Raw genomic sequence first — 19,961 nt, 5'->3', positions numbered from 1 at the left:
TTTGGCTTTTAAAAAACAAGTCGACGGGTTAACACAGTAAATACTTTTTTTTTTGGTACTGCTATTTACAGTTAAACAAAAGATTTAGGGTCAGTATCAGACTATTCCATTTACAGTCCATCAACTTTATTTAAATTTTAGAAAGTTCTATGATAGAAGGAAGAAGCAATAATGGAATTTCGGCGTAATGTTCTAATATGAAGAAGGCGGGGGAGAACAAGCTGGGAGAGAAAGTTAAATTGCTCCTACATCAACGAATTGCTATTATCAATCCATACTTCTCCCCCAAAATTGACTTTTATTTATATTTAAAAATTTTTTAAAGATTTATTTGAGAGAGAGAGAGAGAGAGAGAGAGAGAGAGCAAGAGTGGGGGGAGGGGGAGAGGGAGAGGGAGAAATCAGTGCAGACTCCCCACTGAGTGCAGAGCCCAATGTGGGGCTGGATCCCATGACCCTGAGATCACCACCTGAGCTGAAACCAAGAATCAGCTGCTGAACTGACTGAGCCACCCAGGCGCCCCCCAAAACTGACTTTTAAATGATAAACTTCTTTCTGAAAAGGTACTGCACTGGTCTCAGAATTGGTCACAGAACCATGGACCAATAAAACACAGTATTCATTCTGAGAAAGTGGACAGGAACAATCACTGATAATGTTTTCAAACATGTTAAGAAACTTTAAAAAAGACTTCTCAAAGCAGAAATTCCCACAATATTCATCTTTGTTGAAAATATTAAGGCTGCTCTTAAAATTTCCCTTCAGAGCCTATAGCAAACTCTTTTGCAAATCCTTAATAGATGCAAAATCTGATGGCTTCAGTTAAATATACTTTGTGGGGAAAGAAGCAAAAAACCAAAATCTATTATTAAATATTTACTTGGAATAAAGTACATATCAGCCACCCCCCCCCCCCAGTTTTAAAACCACCTGTTTCCCTTACGCAGATTATAATTAGATTGTTACTTTGTTTCAACCTTGAAAATTGTATTTCGGAAAACTCAGGTAGAAGGTCACTCTTGAGGAAAGATTAGATGCAGAACACAGGGTTATGAGAAGAGCGAAGAGGAGCTGACAAGGCTGTGTGTGTGTGTTTGCAGAAGAACATTGGTAGAGAAGGCAGCTGAGGTGGTCAGAGAAAAGTGTGTTTAAAAAGGGGAAGATTTACTGAAGTCATAGGATTATTCAAAGCCACCTTAAAAATTTCAATCACCTAATGTATTTTTTATTTCTAAGACCAGAGTGCAACCAAGGAGGTAAACAACTTTTTTGTAAGTAAAAAAAAAAAAAAAAAAAAAAAGCTTTAAATGTTTAATTGGAGACAAAACGACTGAAAATAAGGTGCTTGTAGAATATACATTCTCTGCAGTCAGATAAAGGTAACAAATGGGAAGAAAGATCCTGAAGTGTTACGAAAGCAAAGCATGTAAGTCCGCATTACTCAAATTTTGCTGATCATCTATTTAGCACTGTTCATTATGTGAAGCACACCAAAATATTTTTAAGGGCTTTCATGGCTATAGAATCCTGCCCAATCCTATTATCCTATCATCTCCGTTAAGTCTTTCAAATGCCTTAAGATAATACATTTATCACTTTATAGAGGCCAATTTTCTCTCACGTTAGGTTATCTTGCAATGCCTGATTAACTAATTATTAGTTGTCATTCAGTTTCTCTAAGTTTATAAGCTGGGAGTTAATAGCACTTTCAGTACATGCCTTCTGGTAAATGGAATAAATTCTTGAAGAGCGAATTGTATCTTACACTTCAGCACAAGCAAATGCTACAATAACAGTGCCTCAATATGGCTTATGCGATTTGTTGCTAGGTTCAATATTTTGGTGTTAAAACTGCTGTGGCAACAAGAGGAGGAGGACTGACAAACCGTGGTAAATTTTAGTTGCTTTAGTGAGTTTGTGGAGTTGTGATTTATAAAGATAGGAGAGGGCTTGGCATATAAAGAATAGAGGAATATAAAGAACTTCAAGGAAACAAAATCAGATTCTGCAGGAAAACATGTATGATGGTTTACTTGATTATCTTTTAAGAGACTGGAAAATACTGCCAAGAGAAAAGTAATATAAACTAGACGGCCATTTTAAAGAAACATTGCAATTTAGTATTTGCTAACTTCTCTTCCTCCAACATCCTTGTTTCCTTTTCTTGGGAGTCTACACTTGTATTCTTGGTTTAGAGAATAAGGGAGTGGTAGGAAGAAAGAAGGTGATGTAGGAGACTGTAACTTTTATATAATTTGGAGGTGCAAAGGGAAATTAGAGGTCAAAGCGGTTCAAACATTAGTTTAAGAGGAAACAGAGCTAGAGGATAATTAAGCTCTAAAGGTATGTCCTAAAAGAGGGTGGGGTCAATGCAAATTTAGCAAGTAAATCATTAAACAGTTTCAGGCAACCTTTGTTCCCAGGTTGGAAATGCGGTTGGAATGCCAGCAGAACTCAAAATTTTTCTAGTAGATTTCTAAAAATTGTCCTTAGAAGTCAGCTAGTATAATAGAACACTGTACCAGGCTCATGGAGACAAAGGTTCCAGCCCAACATCCTCTCTGTGCTTATTAGCCAAGCAACCTCCAGCAAGACGTTAACTCCGTGGGTCCTTTTATTTTTTAATAGAAAAAAAGTGGTTGTGCCCTTAGGTTATGCTTCAGCACCTTTAAATATGTACTGTGCAGTTTACCGGGGGAAAAATTTTTTAAAGTTTTTATTTGCTCCAAGGAAGCAATCTGTAGATATTCAAAAATTTAACTATAGGGTAACTTGGTGACTACCAAATTGTAAACCACTCAACTCCTTTCTTCAGTACTTTATCTTTTCCCCAAGCTCAAATCTGGTGCTAGCCAGGACCAGTACACACCCCCAGGGCTATTTCATTCTATTGGCTGGCGGGCCGTCCTGCATTCTACACCCTTTAGATTTACTGTCAGGGCGCCCGGTGTTTGTTTCTCGGAGATGTTACGTCGCTCTTGTATTACTTTTTTTTTTTTTTGGTGTGTGCAAAACAGAAGCTGTCAGGACAGAAAAATAACATGATTTAAAAGACCAACGTGTAATTAGTAAGATCATTTGGCCAGTAAAACTGTCGATTTCAAACCTAAAAGGCAATTAACTTTGTATGTTTCTGTATCATTTGTCACTGATGTAAAAACGAGTGAAAAAAACCCCGGAAATAATTATTTCCTAGTTTGTGTTCGGGTGAGTCTTAGAAGCTCACAAAAACTTGCAAAAGCACAATCAGATGGGCCGGTCATTCTTCAAGCGCATTTTGTCAGGACCCACCCTGGGTGTCACCTATACTAGGATCGAAAGAAGAGCGGTGCACCATCTATTCTGCATACAGCATCCACATGCAGGGGCCGGGGATGATGGCTCACGGGGCAGAAGCCAGGACCACTACGTGGCGGTTTCGGCAGGAAAAATCACTGTCCGCGCGAGCCTGACACATCCGCGACTGGGGCCGGGGGCAGGGTGTGAGCGGGCCAGTGCCCATCTGGGGTGGGCAGGGCCGCGGGGGAGGGCGCGAGGGGCTCGGCCGGCGCTCACCTCCCTTGCAGGGCGTGCGGTGCTGGCTGTGCTGGGCCCGGTAGCCTTCGATGACCTCCCAGGAGCCGTCGTCGCGCCGGATGGGGAAGGACAGGCTCAGCACATGGTTGCAGGGCTTGATGATCCGCAGGATGCCGCGCACCCGGTTCCGCTTCTGCTCCTCGCTCTCCCGGGTCTTGAGGTCCTCCACCAGCTTGTCCTCCACGATGCTGGCGCCGCGGTCGAAGAAGCCCTCCACCATCTTGAAGAAGTTGGGGTCGTCCTCGCGGTCGGCCGCCGCCTCGCTGTAGTGTCGCCGGGTGGGCGGCGCGAGCCCCGGCTGCGGGGCGGCGGCGGCGGCACCAGGCTGCCCGCGGGCCCGGCCCAGCAGCGCGGCCGAGTCGGCCGCCGCGGAGCCCAAGGTAGCGGGCCCTGCGCGGGACAGCAGCAGCGCTTCGCCCAGGCAGCGGTACATGGCGGCGGGGCGGAGGCCGCGGAGCAGAAGCGCTCACAGAGGCCCGGGGACGGAGGGAGGGAGGAAGGGCCCGGCGCAGACTGTCCTTTTAAGCTGCAGCTTCCTGCCCCCTGGGCTGTCCCCTCCCCTCCGGCGCCCGCCGCCTAACGGGGAGGACGGACTTTGGGGGCCGTGGGCCCCAGTGGCCTGTGAATGGCAGGGCTGGGGGGGGGGCGGTGCGCGCCGCCCAGGGAGCCGGGCCTCCGCCTTTGCCGCGGCCTCGCCCGGCCTCCCAGGCGGCGGCGTGTGCCTGCAGAGGCGCTCGGGGGCGCGCAGGCGCGGGCGAGCCCAGTGCGCATGCTCACGCCGGCCGTGGGGGAGGGGCGAGGGCTCCGTGGGCTGGCCGGATCTACAGGGAGGCGGTGTCTCAGGTCTGTGCGCGCCCCCGACCTCGACCTGGGGAGGGGTTAAGGTGGGGAGGGGGCCAGCTCAGGAAGGGGGCTTGCCGGGGGAGGGGCTTGTCCGCCTCTTGGGGGCGCTGAGAAGCCGATACCCCGCCCCGCAGGGGTGAAGGTGGTGCGGTCTGGCGGCGGGCCCGGCCGAGTGAGTCACTGGTGTCCCTCCTTTCCGCCCGCACGCCCTCGGGAGGGGCGGCCGCCCTGCACCCCCCTGGCGAGTCTTCTGGTGTCCAAGCGGGGCGGGCGAGGGGCGTCGAGACCGAGAAGCAGCGGTTGAAAGGCGGGGCTGTGGGCTTGGCTCTGCCTTAGGGATGTGCGAAGCACTTAAAGTCATCCGGTGTCAGATTTTTGAGGTGGCTTGCAGGAAATGGAAAGGAGAAAGCCTGGGAGCTGGGGAATCCCTTACCGACTGGCCTTAAATAAAAAATGAAGTTTTCAGTTTTGCTCCATGCAACCACTCGTCAATGTCAAGATAAAAGTTATGTGAATCATTGTAGCTTTCTAACATTTACTGACCGTGCTTCGCCGTTTCAGAAATGTGCTCTTGAAATGGTCTATAAACAAAGACACTCTAGAAATGCAATAATAATACTCCAGCACATCATCAGTAATATGTGTATTAAGTGGTCCAGAATATGGATTTGTAAACTTTAAGCTTCATGAGGGTTAATTCTGTACTTACACATACTTGAAAAATGCTAAAGTCATATGCTTCTTTGGGTAGGTAGGCACATGTTTCAGTCTAATGACTCAGTGTTTGAGAAAAGGTACCAAACAAAGGCCACATTCCCAGCTTCAGGAGTCCCGGTGTACTTTGGTGGTTTTAAAATGGCACCTTTTTGACTTGCAAAACTGCTTTATTTCCTGACACTCACTCATCTATTAGAATATGGAGGAGAATGTTCTTAATTCTTACAATATACTGCGAAGTATAAAGTGGTAACCTAGATCAGTTAAATTACATTCATCTATCTCAGTGTACTCTCAAAGCAAAGAAGATGCAGATTATATTTTATCTTATTTGGTAGATAAATGTATCATTATATTTGTGTGTTGTTTTTCAGTGAAAAATATTCTCTGAACTGAATCCTGAATTTGTCTTTTTGGTAAAAAAATTAAGGTACCAAATTTCCTTTTCACTTGCTGGTGTTATCATTTTACATTGCAAAAAAATCCCCATGAAAACCAAACCCCAGATACTAAAATTTTAGAGTAAAGTAAATTAGTATAGGTAAAAATATGGACATTTTTTTCTCTTCAGATTAAATTCTTTGGTGTGTTTTGAGGAAAGTGGTTTAAAAGCTTAGCTTTATTGCCCTGTTTATCTCTTTCGTGATAACCATAGCCTTCAGAAAAATAAATGTTTAACTTTGCTTCTTTCTAAGTTTTATTCATCTGAATTCAAAAGTTGTAAAGGCTATGGAAGTAGTGAGGAAATTATTTTTAACTGAAAGTCTCCTATTTATAAATGTCTAACAAAATGACTCCATAAGAACCCAAAAAGTAGATGCTTTTATTTTTTAAATCATTATGTTTTAAAATTATATATAAGTTGTAAAAAATTTAAGATGGTACAGATAAGGGTTTTTTTTGGGGGGGTCTGATTTTTTTTTTTTTTAAGATTTTACTTATTTATCTGAGAGAGAGAGAGAAAACAGGAGTGGGGAGAGGGGCAGAGGGAGAAGCAGACTCCCAGCTGATCTGGGAGCCCGATGTGGAGCTCGATCCCATGACCCTGGGATGATGACCTGAACTGAAGGCAGCTGATTAACCAACTGGGCCACCCAGGTACCCCCAAATGTTACAGATAAGTCTAAAAAAAAGAGTGAAATTTTCCAAACACTACTCTCCCTCCCCCCATTTAGTAAGTAGTTGGAGTATTTCTTTTTAAACTAAAGTAGGTATTATAATTCCTGATTTAATGGAAGAGAGAACTGAAGCTTATGAACACCAAGTAAATTGTTGCTGGTCATCTAGCTGGTAAATAGCAGACTGAGATTCAAACCTGTGTATTTGACTCCAAAATTATTCTATTGCTACTATTCCAAGAAATAGTTTAAGTATTCGTTGCATTTAGTTTAAACTCCTGTGATGTAAGGTCTAATGAGTTTCAGCTTTACGTTGATGATTTATTTCATTTTAATTTCCAGTGTAGTTAGCATACAGTGTTATATTAGTTTCAGGTGTACAGTATAGCGATTCAACAATTCTATACATTACATGGATGATTGCTTTATAAAATATAGAGTTATTTTGCAAAGTAAAGTTTATCAGTAATTTCCATTTCAAAAGGAAGCCAGAATTTAACTGAAGGGAATTTTGGTCATTTGATACCATGCAACAAAGACAAATCAGTTTTCTGCCTTTGACATTTATGGGTTTTCCTTAGCTGTTTTAAAATTCCAGGTCATTTCTCTTTGATCCATTGCATGCTTTTATGTCTTCAAGTGCTTTTAAAAATATTTCAGAAGAAGAATTTTAGGATTTAGAAAGACATAGCATAAAAATAGAAGAACACCATAGTCTTTAAAAAAAATGATTTGACAAAGTAATACATATTTTGTACCTTGTATCTGTTTATATTTGTCTTTTCTGGACATTTCATTTAAGTGGAATGATACAATACATGGCCCTTTGTGACTGGCTTCTTTCACTTAGGATAATGTAAAGATTCATCTATGTTGTAGCGTGGATTAGTATTTCATTTCTTTCTATGGCTAAGTAGTATTTATTGTATGGCTCTGTCACGTTTTTTAATCCATTCATCATGGACATTTGAGTTATTTTCACTTTTTGGCTGTTGTGAATAATGCTATTCTGAACATTCTTGTACAAGTTTTTGTGTGGACATACATGTTCAGTCCTCTTGGGTATATACCTAGGAATGGAATTGCTGTTTAACCTTGTGGGAAAAAAAAAAAAAGTTTTTTAACCTTGAGAAACTGCCAAACTGTTTTCTACAGAGCTGCACCACCATTTTAATTCTTACCAGCAGTGTATGAGGGATGCCATTTCTCTGCATCCTCCCCAACATATGTTATTGTCTGGGGTGAAGTGGTAGCTTATTTTGGTTTTGATTTGCATTTCCTTGGTGGCTAATGATACTGAACATCTTTTCATGTGCTCATTGACCATTTGTGTATCTTTTCTTGGAGAAATGTCTATTCATTTCCTTTTCCTATTTTTTAAAAAAGATTTTATTTAATTATTTATTTGAGAGAGAGAGAGAGTGAGTGCAGGGAGGAGCAGAGGGAGAGGGACAAGCAGATTCTGTGCTGAGCCTAACGCGGAGTTCGATTTCGAGACCCCCCCCCCCCCCAGATCATGACCTGAGCTGAAATCAAGAGTGGGATGCTTGACTGACTGAGCCACCCAGTGCCCCTCCTTTTCCCATTTCTAAATTGGATTATTTCTTCTCTTTATTGTTGAGTTGTAACAGTTCTTTACATATTCTAATTACAAATCCTTTATCAGATACATGATTTGCAAGTGTTTTCTGCTATTCTGTTGTTGTCTATTCGCTTTTTTGGTGGTATCTTTTGAAGCACAAAAATTTTAAATTTTGATATCCAATTTATAAATGTTTTGTTGCTTGTGCTTTTGGTATCATGTCTAAGAAATCATTGTCTAATTGGAGGTCATGAAGATTTACACATGTGTTTTCTTCTAAGAGTTTTATAGTGTTAGCTTTTACATTTAGTCTTTTTACATTTAGTTCTTTTATGTTTTAGGTCTCAAAATGGATTTTGAGTTGATTTTTGTATCTGGAATGAGGAAGGAATACAGTTTCTTTCTTCTGCCTGTGGATATCCATTTGTTCAAAAGGCTATTTCTTTTCCCATTTAATTGTTTTCACACTCTTTCGAAAATTAATTGACCTAAATGTGAGGATTAATTTCTGGACTCTAGAGTTCTTTTGCACTTGCTCACATGTCTCTCTTTACGCTAGTACCACGCTACTTTGATTACTGTAGTTCTGTAATAGATTTTGAAATTGGGAAGTGTGAGTCCTCAAACTTTGTTCTTTTTCAAGATTGTTTAGTTATTCTGAGTCCCTTGACTTTTCATATGAATTTTAGGGTCAAGTAGTTAATTTCTACACAGACTCTGGCTGGAATTTTGATTGGAATTGGGTTGAATCAATTTGGGGAGCACCATTTTAATGATACCTCATCTCTGACTCATGAACATAAGATGTTTTTTCATTTGTTTAGGTCTTTAAAAATTGCTCTCAGCAACGTTGTCTTTTCAGAATAGAAGTTCTGTACTTCTTTCATTAGGTGTAATACTGAGGGGTGCTTGGGTGGCTCAGTTAGTTAAGTGTCTAACTCTTGATTTTAGCTCAGGTCATAATGGCAGGTCATGATCTTGGGGTGGTGATATCGAGCCCATGCTGGGCTCTGCACTCAGTGGGGAGTCTGTTTGAGATTCTCTCTCTCTCCCTCTGCCCCTCCCTGCCCTGCTCATGCGTGTACACTCTCTCGCTCTCTCTCTCTCAAATAAATAAATAGGTCTTCAAAAACAAGTTTATTACTGAGCCTTTTATTCCTTTTGATGCTATTATAATTGGATTTGTTTCCTTAACTTCCTTCTTAAGTTCTTCTTTTCACCTTACAGAAATAGAATTGATCATTGTATATTGATCTCTTATGTTTTAACCTTACTGAACTCATTTATTAGTTTTCATAATTATTTTAGTGGATTTCTTAAAATTTTCTATATATAAGATCATCTGCAAAAGAGAGATAGTTTTACTTCTTCCTTTCCAATAGATGTGTTTTATTCTACTGCCTAATGGCTCATTTTTTTTTTTTTTTGGTTATTTGCAGTATTTCATTGTATGTGTGTGCCATAATTATTTTTGCTAGTCCCTCATTGATGGACATATAAATTGCTTCCAATACCTTGAAGTTACAGCAGTGCTACAGTGAATAACCTATGTTACATAGAACATCAGTTTTCAGGCTTTCATCTCAGGATGAGATACTTCTCAAGTATGAGTAGTGAATTTGAACTTAGGAAGAATTTAATAGTGGTCAAATTTTATTTTCCTATAAAGTTGTTTCGTTCTCATTTGACATCATTTGTTACTCAATGTAGACAAGTCAAATATTTAGCTTTTTAAATAAGGGCTTCTAAACAAGGAACTAAGAATCTTGATATTTCTTTTATTAGGTCACCATCTTTCTCATTTTAATAGTTTTTTTAATAGATTTTATTTGTTTTTTTGTTTGCTTGGTTTTTTTTTTAAGATTTTATTTATTTTTTTGAGACACAGAGAGACAGATAGTGACAGAGACAGCGAGAGAGAGCACAAGCAGGGAGGAGAGGGAGAAGCGGGTTCCTGCTGAGCAGGGAGCCTGATGTGGGACTCGATCCGAGGACCCTGGGATCATGACCTGAGCTGAAGGCAGACGCTCAACTGACTGAGCCACCAAGGCACCCCTTAATAGATTTTATTTGTGCAACATTTTATTTTATTTATTTATTTTTAAGTACACTCCATGCCCATTTTGGGGCTTGAACTCATGACCTGGAGATCAAGAGTTGCATGCTCTACTTACAGAGCCAGCCAGGCATCTCTGTGTTTCGTTTCGTTTCGTTTCGTTTCGTTTCTTTTTCTTTTCTTTTCTCTTCTTTTCTCTTTTCTTTTCTTTCTGTCCTTCTTTTCTTATTTATTTATTTATTTATTTGACAGAGATACGGTGAGAGAGGGAACACAAGCAGGGGGAGTGGGAGAGGGAGAAGCAGGCTTCCTGCTGAGCAGGAAGCCTGATCTGAGACTCAGTCTCAGGACCCCAGGACCATGACCCCAGCCGAAGGCAGACGCTTAATGACTGAGCCACCCAGGCACCTGATCCATATGTGTCAGTAGGTTTTAGTTCACAAGAGCTTATTAGTACTTCATTAATCAGCCAGTTGAGTGTGGGGAGAGAGGAGAATCTTGTACTAAGGCAGCACCATACGCAAAGGCCTGAAGGTAAATGAGAACATGACATGAGAGTGTAAGATACCATACACTTTGGTTAAAAGCAATTTGATCATTGTACACAGTTTGGTTTAAACAGAAATTTGGTTGAGGGTTGCCTGGGTGGTTCAGTTGGTTAAGCATCTCGCTCTTGATTTTGGTTCAGGCTGTGATCTCAGGGTCCTGGGATCAGGCCCGCGTTGGGTTCCTTGCTCAGCAGGAAGTCTGGTTGGGATTCTGTCTCTCCCTTGCCCTCTGCCCCCACTTCAAATAAATAAATTAATTAAGAACAAAAATAAAAACAAAAAACAAATAGCAAAATGGTTGAAAAATTAATATCCCCTAGTTCCTTTTTTTGTTTTTCCCCAGTATTGGTAATTTTGGTGCATCATGGATTATTTTTCAAGCCTTTGTGCTGTAATTTTCAGGAAATTTTTTTCTAATAGTTTTGTTTCTGGTTTTCAGAAAAGTTTGTAATTTTCATTTTTTTGTCCCCTTTAGTGAGCACTTTTTTTTTTTTTTTTTTTTAGTAAGTAAAAAACAAACTATATCCAAGAAAAGGTTCTGGAATTTTCAGGGTTTGTAGCTTTTTCCTTTTAAAAACTATTTTTTCCTAATAAATTACATGTCACTTATATCTACTTGTATAGTTTGGTTAAGTTTTCATTTTACTCTGTTGCTGAATAATGTTCAACAAAGGTTTTTATCAACTCTTGCTTAAGGGTTCTTTCCGTGTTGTGAGTAAATGTGAAAACTCGTTGTAGAAACTTTTACCTCTTTAAGCATAGTACACAGGAAACAAAGGAGGTCTCTTAAAAATTAACTGTACTAGGTGGGATTCTGAACTCACCTGTGTGTAATTCATTATGTCTCTTTTTCTTTGTTTTTTAATTGAGATCTTTTGTTTTCCTTATATGTAAAATGGATAGTGCATTCAATTACTCATCATTCCAGGTGCCTCACCATCCAGCTCCCTTTATTGATCTACGTAGATGACTCTTTATAAAATCAGATCTTTATTCTAGCTTTCACATTTCCTTTTTGGAAATTTTAAAGACTTTATTTATTTTAGAGAGAAGAGAGCAGTGGGAGGGGCAGAAGGAGAGAGAGAATTTCAAGCAGACTCCCCACTGAGCACGGAGCCCCACGTGGAGCTCGATTTTATGACCTTGAGATCGTGACCTGAGCCAAAGAAAACAAGAGTTGGATACTTAACCAACTGAGGCATCCAAGCACCCCCCCCCACTTTTTTGATATTTCAGATCACTTGTGATCTTAATATGGGATTGGAGTTTGAATAGTAAGAAAGTGTAAGCTAAAAATGGAGGCACATTTGTGCGCTCGAAAAGCAAAAAGTACTTTCTTGTTGAAGGTCACGGAAAAGTTGCGAAGAAACTGACTTTATCATGAAGCACGGATGTGAGTGTAATTACATTGAGTCTGGTCTTGGTGAAAGGTAGAACAAAAAACCATGAATGAGGCAGAACGGATCAAGGCAGAGATGCTGGTAGTGGCTGCGGTCAGCTAAGTAGCAGTGGCCTAACTCCCTGATCTTGAAGTGAACAGATATTTGCTAGCTCTATTAGTTGGGATGTTTTGGCCCTTAAGCAACAATATCCAAATAAAAGTGGCTTAGACTAAAGGTACAAACTAAATGAGATAACTATTATCTAACAATAAGCCTCGAGGCAAGGCTATTCCCGTTGTTGGTATAGGGCTCAGTGATACTATCAGGGAACCGAGAACTTTTCTCTGTTACATTCAGCAAGTTGGTGGTATCTTTCCTCTTTCAGAAGATTGCTACATCAGTTCCAGGGGTCACATCCAGGCACAACTAAGTGCTATGTGGAAGAACAGCAGTTTCCTCCCATATGCATTTCTTTGTTGGTAAAGAAAACCTTCTCCAAAGGCCTGCCAGCCAGCCTCAGCTCTTTTAGGTTGGCCTCAGTAGCTAGGAATGGGTTCTTTGCCGTGCCCCTTGCTGTAAAGGAGTCCGGAAGGAGGGTTTTCTGACGCTTTGAACTTCTAAAATACAGGCGCTTGACAGAAAGGAGAAAGAGCAGGAGGAATAATTGTGAAACCACCCGTGTTTGCTGGATTTGCCACAGAAAATAACTGACCTGCTCTGTGCTCTCTCTTTTTTTAAGATTTTATTTATTTATTTGTCAGAGAGAGAGAGAAAGAGAGAGTGCACAAGCAAGGGGAGCTGCAGGCAGAGGGAGAGGGAGAAGCAGATTCCCTGCTGAGCAAGGAGCCGAGGTAGGACTTGATCCCAGGACCCTGGGATCATGACCTGAGCTACAGGCAGATGCTTAACCCACTGAACCACCCAGGTATCCCTGCTCTGTGTTCTCTTATTGTGATAATATATTCTTTTAGAATAATATAAGCACAGTTTAAGAGGGATGAAACATTCTTAAATATAACGGTGGGAATTATGCTTGTGGTTTCATGTTGTCTACGTCAAGAAATCTACAGAGTCTAGTTCCCTTTGAAACTATCATTACGTTTCATGTTTTCTACTCTGAGACATTTGCTGAGTCTGGTTCCCCTGAGATTTTATATAATGATTGTTTTAAGAATATGCCTTTTTTTGGCGGCGGCGGGGGTCGGCGCATGGGGAGGCGGCACTGACAGCTTATAAGGCAGTATCTACATGCTACGGTGTTTACTCAATTGCCAGACAAGAGAACAGAACAGAAACTGGAAACCCATCCTCAACTTCTGGGGGCAAGTCTGGGAATTATAAAGACATATCAAATGCTCAAATGATTTAGTTGGATCTTCAGATTAAGCTGCCACCAGCAACTTATTGTCAATGGTGTAACACACAGGCAAATGAGTTAAATCAACAGGAGGGCTAATCTGTCTGGTCTTTTTGTTGAAATTAGAAGTTCTTTTGTTTGTGCTAAGGGGAAGTGTGACAGTCTCTCTCATTGGGGTCTCTGTGTTATCGTACCTAGTATCAGAAGCACGGTTTGGTGTAAGACTACTTTTTTTGAGACAGAGCAAGAAGGAGCTTGTGCATGCACAGGGGGGGCTTGGTGGGGGGGTGGAGGGGCGGAGGCAGAGAGAGAATCCCAAGCAGGCTCCATGCCCCCGGGGGAAGGGGGGTGGAGGTGGAGGTGGGGGGTTGGGGGGTGGTCCCATGACCCTGAGACCCCAAACCCTAAAGCAAGAGTCCTACGGGATGGACAGAGCCACCCAGGTGCCCCGACGTAAGACTATTTTGAAGATGCATGGGGCAGATACGTAAAAGTGCCCTTTACATATATTTGCCCTCCACAGTTTTCTTGTCAAAGATAGAATCTTTATAGTTGTATTCCTGGAGGGCCGTCTAAAACCAATGAAACACAAAGGGATTCTTAGATTCTAGAATCACCAGCCAGCCACAGTGAAAGTTCTGATCAGCTATTAAAAAAAAAAAAATGAAGTATCAATGAAGAGCAATATGTTGGTAGGAGGGTACTATTACAGAGAGAGAAGAGGTGTCAGGACTACCAGAACAAGGGCAGTTGTGATGAGAGGCTCAAATTAAAGCAAGTATGTATCCCTACCCTCATGTGTTTTTTCTAGGTCAGATATAAAATGGAATTATTTTTGAATAACAATTATTTGGTATATTTTAATAAGTATTATAAAGAATTATAGACTTTGGCTATCTTCTGTAATTGACATTCTCTCTTGCCTCTTTCATTATACAATACAAACACCAAAAAAAAGGTGAAGGAAACATTAGAGAAGCAATCACAATTGGTTTTAAATTAACCAGAAAAAATTTAAATGGGAAAAAGCTAAAAAACCTGAACCCTGAGAAATTCCAGTTCCTTGCCTCTTATGGTTTTCATTTATTTTAACATTTTCTTAGAGAAAAATTAAAAAGTGTGTGAATGAGAATAGCAGAAAGCCTGCCCCATCAGCCTGCGATGACTGTGCATTTTCAACTACAGGTATTCCTCGCTGACCCAACTCTTGCTGTCTGAGCTCAGAAACAGAACAGATGGGACAACAAGGGATGCTTAGATTTGTTCCTAGTCTATTTCTGCAGACTCATGTTATTTCTAATCCACATTACTATTTTTTCATACTGGTTCTCATTATGGAACATCTACATTTTCCTAATTTTTCTCTATAGTTATCAGTTAAAACAGTTAACTGGCAAAAAATGACTTTGAATTTTATTTTGTTTTATTTTTTTTTAGAGAGAGAGAGCACAAGTGAGGAGGGGGGAGGGGCAGAAGGAAGGGAGGCAGAGAGAGAATCTTAAGCAGGCTCCACACCCAGCATGGATCCTGATGTGGGGCTTGATTTCACACCCTGAGATCATGATATGAGGCAAAATCAAAAGTCAGATGCCCAACTGACTAAGCCACCCAGGCACCCCTGAATTTGAATTTTGAAGAGTAAGATAAGACCTGAAAAATGAGAAATATGAAAGAATAATGCTTAAAAATATATATCTAGGCTCATAGAAGCACTCGATGTATTTAAGATACTGTTGAAAAAAACAATGATTAGATTAGATGTGTTCAGTTTTTCCACTTTTTAAATTTTATTTTTATTTTGAAATAGTTCTATTTATAATAATTTGTTTTGAAATAACTTATCTTTAGAAAGAATTTTAGATGCATAGAAGTGCAAAGATGCTGCAGAGTTCCCTTCACCCATCTTTCCCTAATGATAACATCTTACATAGCCACAATACATGTATCAAAATTAAGAAATTAACATTGGCACAGGTAGATTTTTAACTGTCATTTCAGCCAAATTGTCGTGTTGACCAACATGCTTTTTGCTGAATTACCTGGAGCTCTACCATTGATCTTAATCATGATCACTGCTATGCTCCCAGCTCTTTTTGATGGTCATGTTTGGTACCCTGTGACCTTCATCTCCTGTTCCTCAGGCTACAGATGACTGACTGCCTTTTGGGCAAGTATCCAGCCATGTCCAGTCTAAATGCTGGCCAGAAACCCATGATGTGTCTTGGTCAGAAAAATGGCTTTCCAGTTTTAGTTTTATTTCTAATCCATGTGTCTCTTTATAATATCCTTCGCCCTACTTTCAGAACTGGTCGAAATGTCTTCCATTTAAACCAAAAAAGCCTGATCGGAATGGTCTGTGTTAGGTAACTGTGTCGTGGTTCGCTGTGGCCCGAGTGTGTGTGTCTGTGGGTCTGTTAGGGAGGGAGGGAGAGACAGAAAAAATGGCAAGAGATTAGGTGCAGCAGCTCACCAGATAGTGAGTCTCTTTGTTGGACCGGTTTAATGGCTTTACCAATATCCTCTATTGGATGTTTGTTCTTTGCAATTTTTGAATCTAGAGATGGAGATCTTTTCAGGTTCTAGAACATTTGCAATGTTGTACATTTGCAATTTCAGGTTCTAGAACGTTTACCTCTTCCTATACTGTCTCTAATTCTATCCTCCTTTACTTTATCGTCTGTGTTTCTTATTCTTTTTGTGTTTTCCAACTTTTTATTTTTTTGTGCTTCATTCTATAGGTGCGCAAGGTCAGGCAAGGTGCCACTTAATCCAAGGTTTGCAGTTTCCTGGACCATCAAACAATGCAAATCTTGGTTATAAGACTTTGCACATTGGTTTACTTTCTTTTTTTTTTTTTTTTAAAGATTTTATTTATTTATTTGACAGAGATAGAGACAGCCAGTGAGAGAGGGAACACAAGCAGGGAGAGTGGGAGAGGAAGAAGCAGGCTCATAGTGGAGGAGCCTGATGTGGGGCTCGATCCCATAACGCTGGGATCACACCCTGAGCCAAAGGCAGACGCTTAACCGCTGTGCCACCCAGGCGCCCCTGCACATTGGTTTACTTTCTAATGACTGTTAACCTGAGGGTGTTGCCCTTTAGAGTTACAGGTTATTGTGGGGACACTCTCTTATTAGGCTCATCATTTTGTGTGGATCCTGTCTTTGAATTATGTTTCTAGTACCCCATGACACCATCAAACAAAAATGTGTATTTTCAAACCTCATGATCAAATGCCCTCAGATCAAAAGCAGCTCCAATGCTAACTTACTCTAGATTCCTGGTTTTCTCTTAATAGCTTCAGTTGGCTAATTCCTTGCTATATTGTTATCTCTTAGTGGCAAAGAATTTGGTTTTTATGTTTCACCTTGTGTTTTTAGATGTTTTCATAAGAAGAGTTGGCATGAATCTAGGTCTTCATTTTGGAAAACTGAAACTTGTATTATTATTCCTATTTAAGTATGTCTAATATTGATCATGATTAACATTAAAAAATACATCCCTTTGTATTCTACTTGGAGTTGCATTAGGTTTATAGATTCATGTAAGGAGAATTGATATCTTACATTATTGTTTAACCATGAAAAGAGTTTGAAGCATCTCCCAATATGTTCAGACAGTCTTTTTTTTTTTTTTTAATTTTATTTATTTATTTGACAGAGAGACAGCCAGCGAGAGAGGGAACACAAGCAGGGGGAGTGGGAGAGGAAGAAGCAGGCTCCTAGCAGAGGAGGCTGATGCGGGGCTCGATCCCAGAACGCTGGGATCATGCCCTGAGCCAAAGGCAGACGCTTAACGACTGCACCACCCAGGCACCCCCAGACAGTCTCTTTTATTCCTCAGTAAAATTTTTGTAGGCTCAGTTTTATTCCTGTGCACCTAATTTTATTATTATTATTATTATTATTATTATTATTATTATTATCATCATCATCATCATCATCAAAGAAACTCATCTTGATGGTTTGTTGTATTTGTTTCTGTTTTATGTTTCTGTTTTAAGAGGCTTTAGCCTGGAAAAGTTACTCTGTAATTTCATATAACCATTTTCTAAGGCTCTGTAATTGCATTGTTTTAAAAATAGAAATGGAAACTTATTCATGTATGCTCTTTTATTTGACTTTGATTTCCAAATGGAAATATGGTGATTTTACTTTTAATTTTTAAAATTCTTTAATACTTGGATTTGTCAAAAGATTTTAAATTTTATTTTGTCTATCACACTTTACTCTGATTCATTAATTCCTGTAGGAACTATTCATTGACCCCCTGTTGTTGACCAGACACTGGGGTAGTTGGTGAACAAGACAGGTGAGAACAGAGCTTTTATTCTAGTGGGCATGTGAGGTTTCGAGGAGTGTGCTAGCTGGAAATCATAAGGTGCTGTGCTACTTTATTTAGGTTGTCAGAGAAGGCCTCTTCAAGGAAGAAACATTTAAATTGAAGCTAAAGGTTGTATTGGAGCAACCTGTTTAAAGACCCATGGGAGAACGAGTGAAGGAAACAGCATGTGGAAGATCTCTAATACAGGAAAGACCTTGGCATATTTTGGGAATAGGAGGAAACCAGGGTGATTATGGTTGTCCATGTTTAGTGCAGCATGTTGTCCCTTGGAGAGGTAGATCACGTGACGAGGGCTTTACATTTTACTTGTTGTACAGCTGGAAGCCCAACTGATGTATAACGAAAATTTCCTTCGCTCTGGAGCTTCTTATATCTACTGAGTAGTAGAGGACAATTTTGCCAATTTGGGATAAAGTCAGTAGCTTCTAGTTTAACTTCATTAATTCTGGGTTCACTCAGACCCTTGGGTAAATAATCAGTCCTTTGGAAAAATTGTTTTTCCACATAGCTCTTGCCTTTTTTTTTTCTGGGGTAGAGAGTATTGGTCGAGAAGCCTTATAATTTTTCCTGGCATTGTGGAGGGGGCATCTTGTCTTTGGGCCACTCTTCGTCCTTGTCCATTGCTAAGCTGTACCTTGACTGGCTTAGTCTTGAATGGCATAGTCTGCTCTGCTGCATCTCAGGCTGATGTCCCTGCTACTACCATGACCTCTGGTCAACAGGTCTATGTGTGCTGGACCCACCTTAATTCTGGGCTCTTTTGGGCACACTGGCCCAAGGCAAACTTCTTAATAGTTTCTACACCGTGCTGATGTGCTTGGGTCTCTGAGGCAACTTTTCAGGAATTGGTCTGGGTATGTCATTGGCTATTAACACTGATATAGTGGTAGGTGCAAGGTTTTGCTAAAATACTTGCAGTTCCCTGGACCATAACTTAGGAAAGGGAAAGATGGTTATCTTCTCTTCTGGGGCTTCCCCACAAACATACTAGAGACTTTTCTCGCCCTTTCTCAGATGGGATAAGAGGCAAGAATTCCAAACTTCTAGCTAACTATTTTCTACCTCATCTTTCTCTCTGTATTCCTTCCCCTCCCCCCCTTTTATGTTCTCTCGATTGTTATGGGAGAACTGCACTTACGCCATCACTTGCCACTTCCTGTATGTGGTAGTTTACAGTATAAACTCTGCCAGCAAAGTTTTCTTGCTTTGGTTTGTGGTATTTAAAGCCAGGGTCTTAGAATTTAAAAAACCCTTAGATATTGCAAGTGAAATTCTTAGCTTTTGAGAGTTATGGTTTCCATGGATTAAGGACCTAAATCTAAAAGCTGAAAGTATAAAACTCTTAGAAAAAATGTAGGTGTAAATATGCATGATCTTATATTAGGCAACAGCTTCTTAAATATGATACCAAAAGCACAAACAAAGAAAAAAATAGATAAATTTGACTTCATCAAAATTCAAAACTTTTATGCATCAGAGGTTACTATCAAGATAGGGAGATATTGAAGTACCAGTATTTTTTCACAGAGAGTGAGTGGGTCCAGAGCTCGGGATAGACTTCTAAGCTAGAGATCTATATTTTGTCATCATCAGTGAGTAAGCAATGTGCGCATGGTAATCCCCGGATGGTTGTGAGAAGAACAAAGAAAGGAGTCCTGAGGGAGTATCAGTCTCTAAGCGTTGAGTAGAGAAAGGAAGGAGTGACCTGAAAGGTTGAAAGAGGAGTATGAATTATCATAGAAACTTCCCCCACTTAACTCTAAGCTCCTTGAGGGCTTGACTGTGCCCTGTTCATCATTTTATCCCCAGTTCTTGTCATAAAGTAGGTGTCCAGTAGATATTGTTAAATGAAAACTGAGAAGTCTTAAGAAATAGTGGTCAACAGTGTCAAATGTCTCAACTATCAACTGACATAAGGACAGAGATCAAGGAGCTGATCGATTGTCTTCAACGGAAGAATGTCAGTGGAGTCTCTGTGGTAGAGATACAGCCAGATTGCTGAGGACAAAGAGTGAACGGTTGCAAGAGAGGGGAGGCAGTGCAGACATTCTTTTCCAGAAGCTTGAAGGATAGCAGGTAGAGCGCATGTTGCGTCAAGATGAGAGAGACATCAGCATAGTGATATGCTTCACAGGCAAGTCAGTAGAAAGGGTGAAGTTGATACAGGAAGAAGGAGGTATGTGAGACTTAACATATTGACTTAACATTATCCTTAGGATTAGAGGGAATGGAGTAAAGATACAGGGTTTGAGTAGGAGTAGGAATATAGTTTGCACTGATGTGGGAATAATGGGAGGAGGGATGGTGTCAACCAAGAAGTGTTTGGGTCGTAGATGAGGAATTTGGGGCCTCGGTACACTTGGTGAATTTTTCCAATGAGGTGGGGGAGATAAAGTCATTAGCTGAGATTATAGGGGAAGGAGATGGTGATTGTAGGG

General features: G+C 40.6%; 2 protein-coding genes across 4 annotated transcripts in view; one reads left to right on the top strand and one right to left on the bottom strand.

Moving 5' to 3' along the window:
- GLUD1 (glutamate dehydrogenase 1) overlaps positions 1 to 4,249 on the bottom strand; it is a 36,214-nt gene extending 31,965 nt beyond the window's left edge. The window contains exon 1 of one of the 2 annotated variants that reach the window (XM_057308848.1): positions 3,556 to 4,249. In XM_057308848.1, the coding sequence (XP_057164831.1) occupies positions 3,556 to 4,009 (454 nt within the window). In that variant the 5' untranslated portion in view covers positions 4,010 to 4,249. The remainder of the gene's footprint in view (positions 1 to 3,555) is intronic. The other variant, XM_026504622.4, reaches the window with a different exon arrangement.
- Positions 4,250 to 4,375: 126 nt separating this feature from the next.
- SHLD2 (shieldin complex subunit 2) overlaps positions 4,376 to 19,961 on the top strand; it is a 76,653-nt gene continuing 61,067 nt past the window's right edge. Inside the window, exon 1 of one of the 2 annotated variants that reach the window (XM_026504618.4) lies at positions 4,376 to 4,419. The gene's annotated coding sequence lies outside the window, so the exon portion shown is untranslated. The remainder of the gene's footprint in view (positions 4,420 to 19,961) is intronic. The other variant, XM_044386251.3, reaches the window with a different exon arrangement.

This window comes from Ursus arctos, unplaced genomic scaffold (assembly GCF_023065955.2).
Source record: "Ursus arctos isolate Adak ecotype North America unplaced genomic scaffold, UrsArc2.0 scaffold_7, whole genome shotgun sequence".
Taxonomy (NCBI): domain Eukaryota; kingdom Metazoa; phylum Chordata; class Mammalia; order Carnivora; family Ursidae; genus Ursus; species Ursus arctos.
Note: the sequence above shows the minus strand (reverse complement) of the source record. Positions and strands in the feature narration are given on the sequence as shown.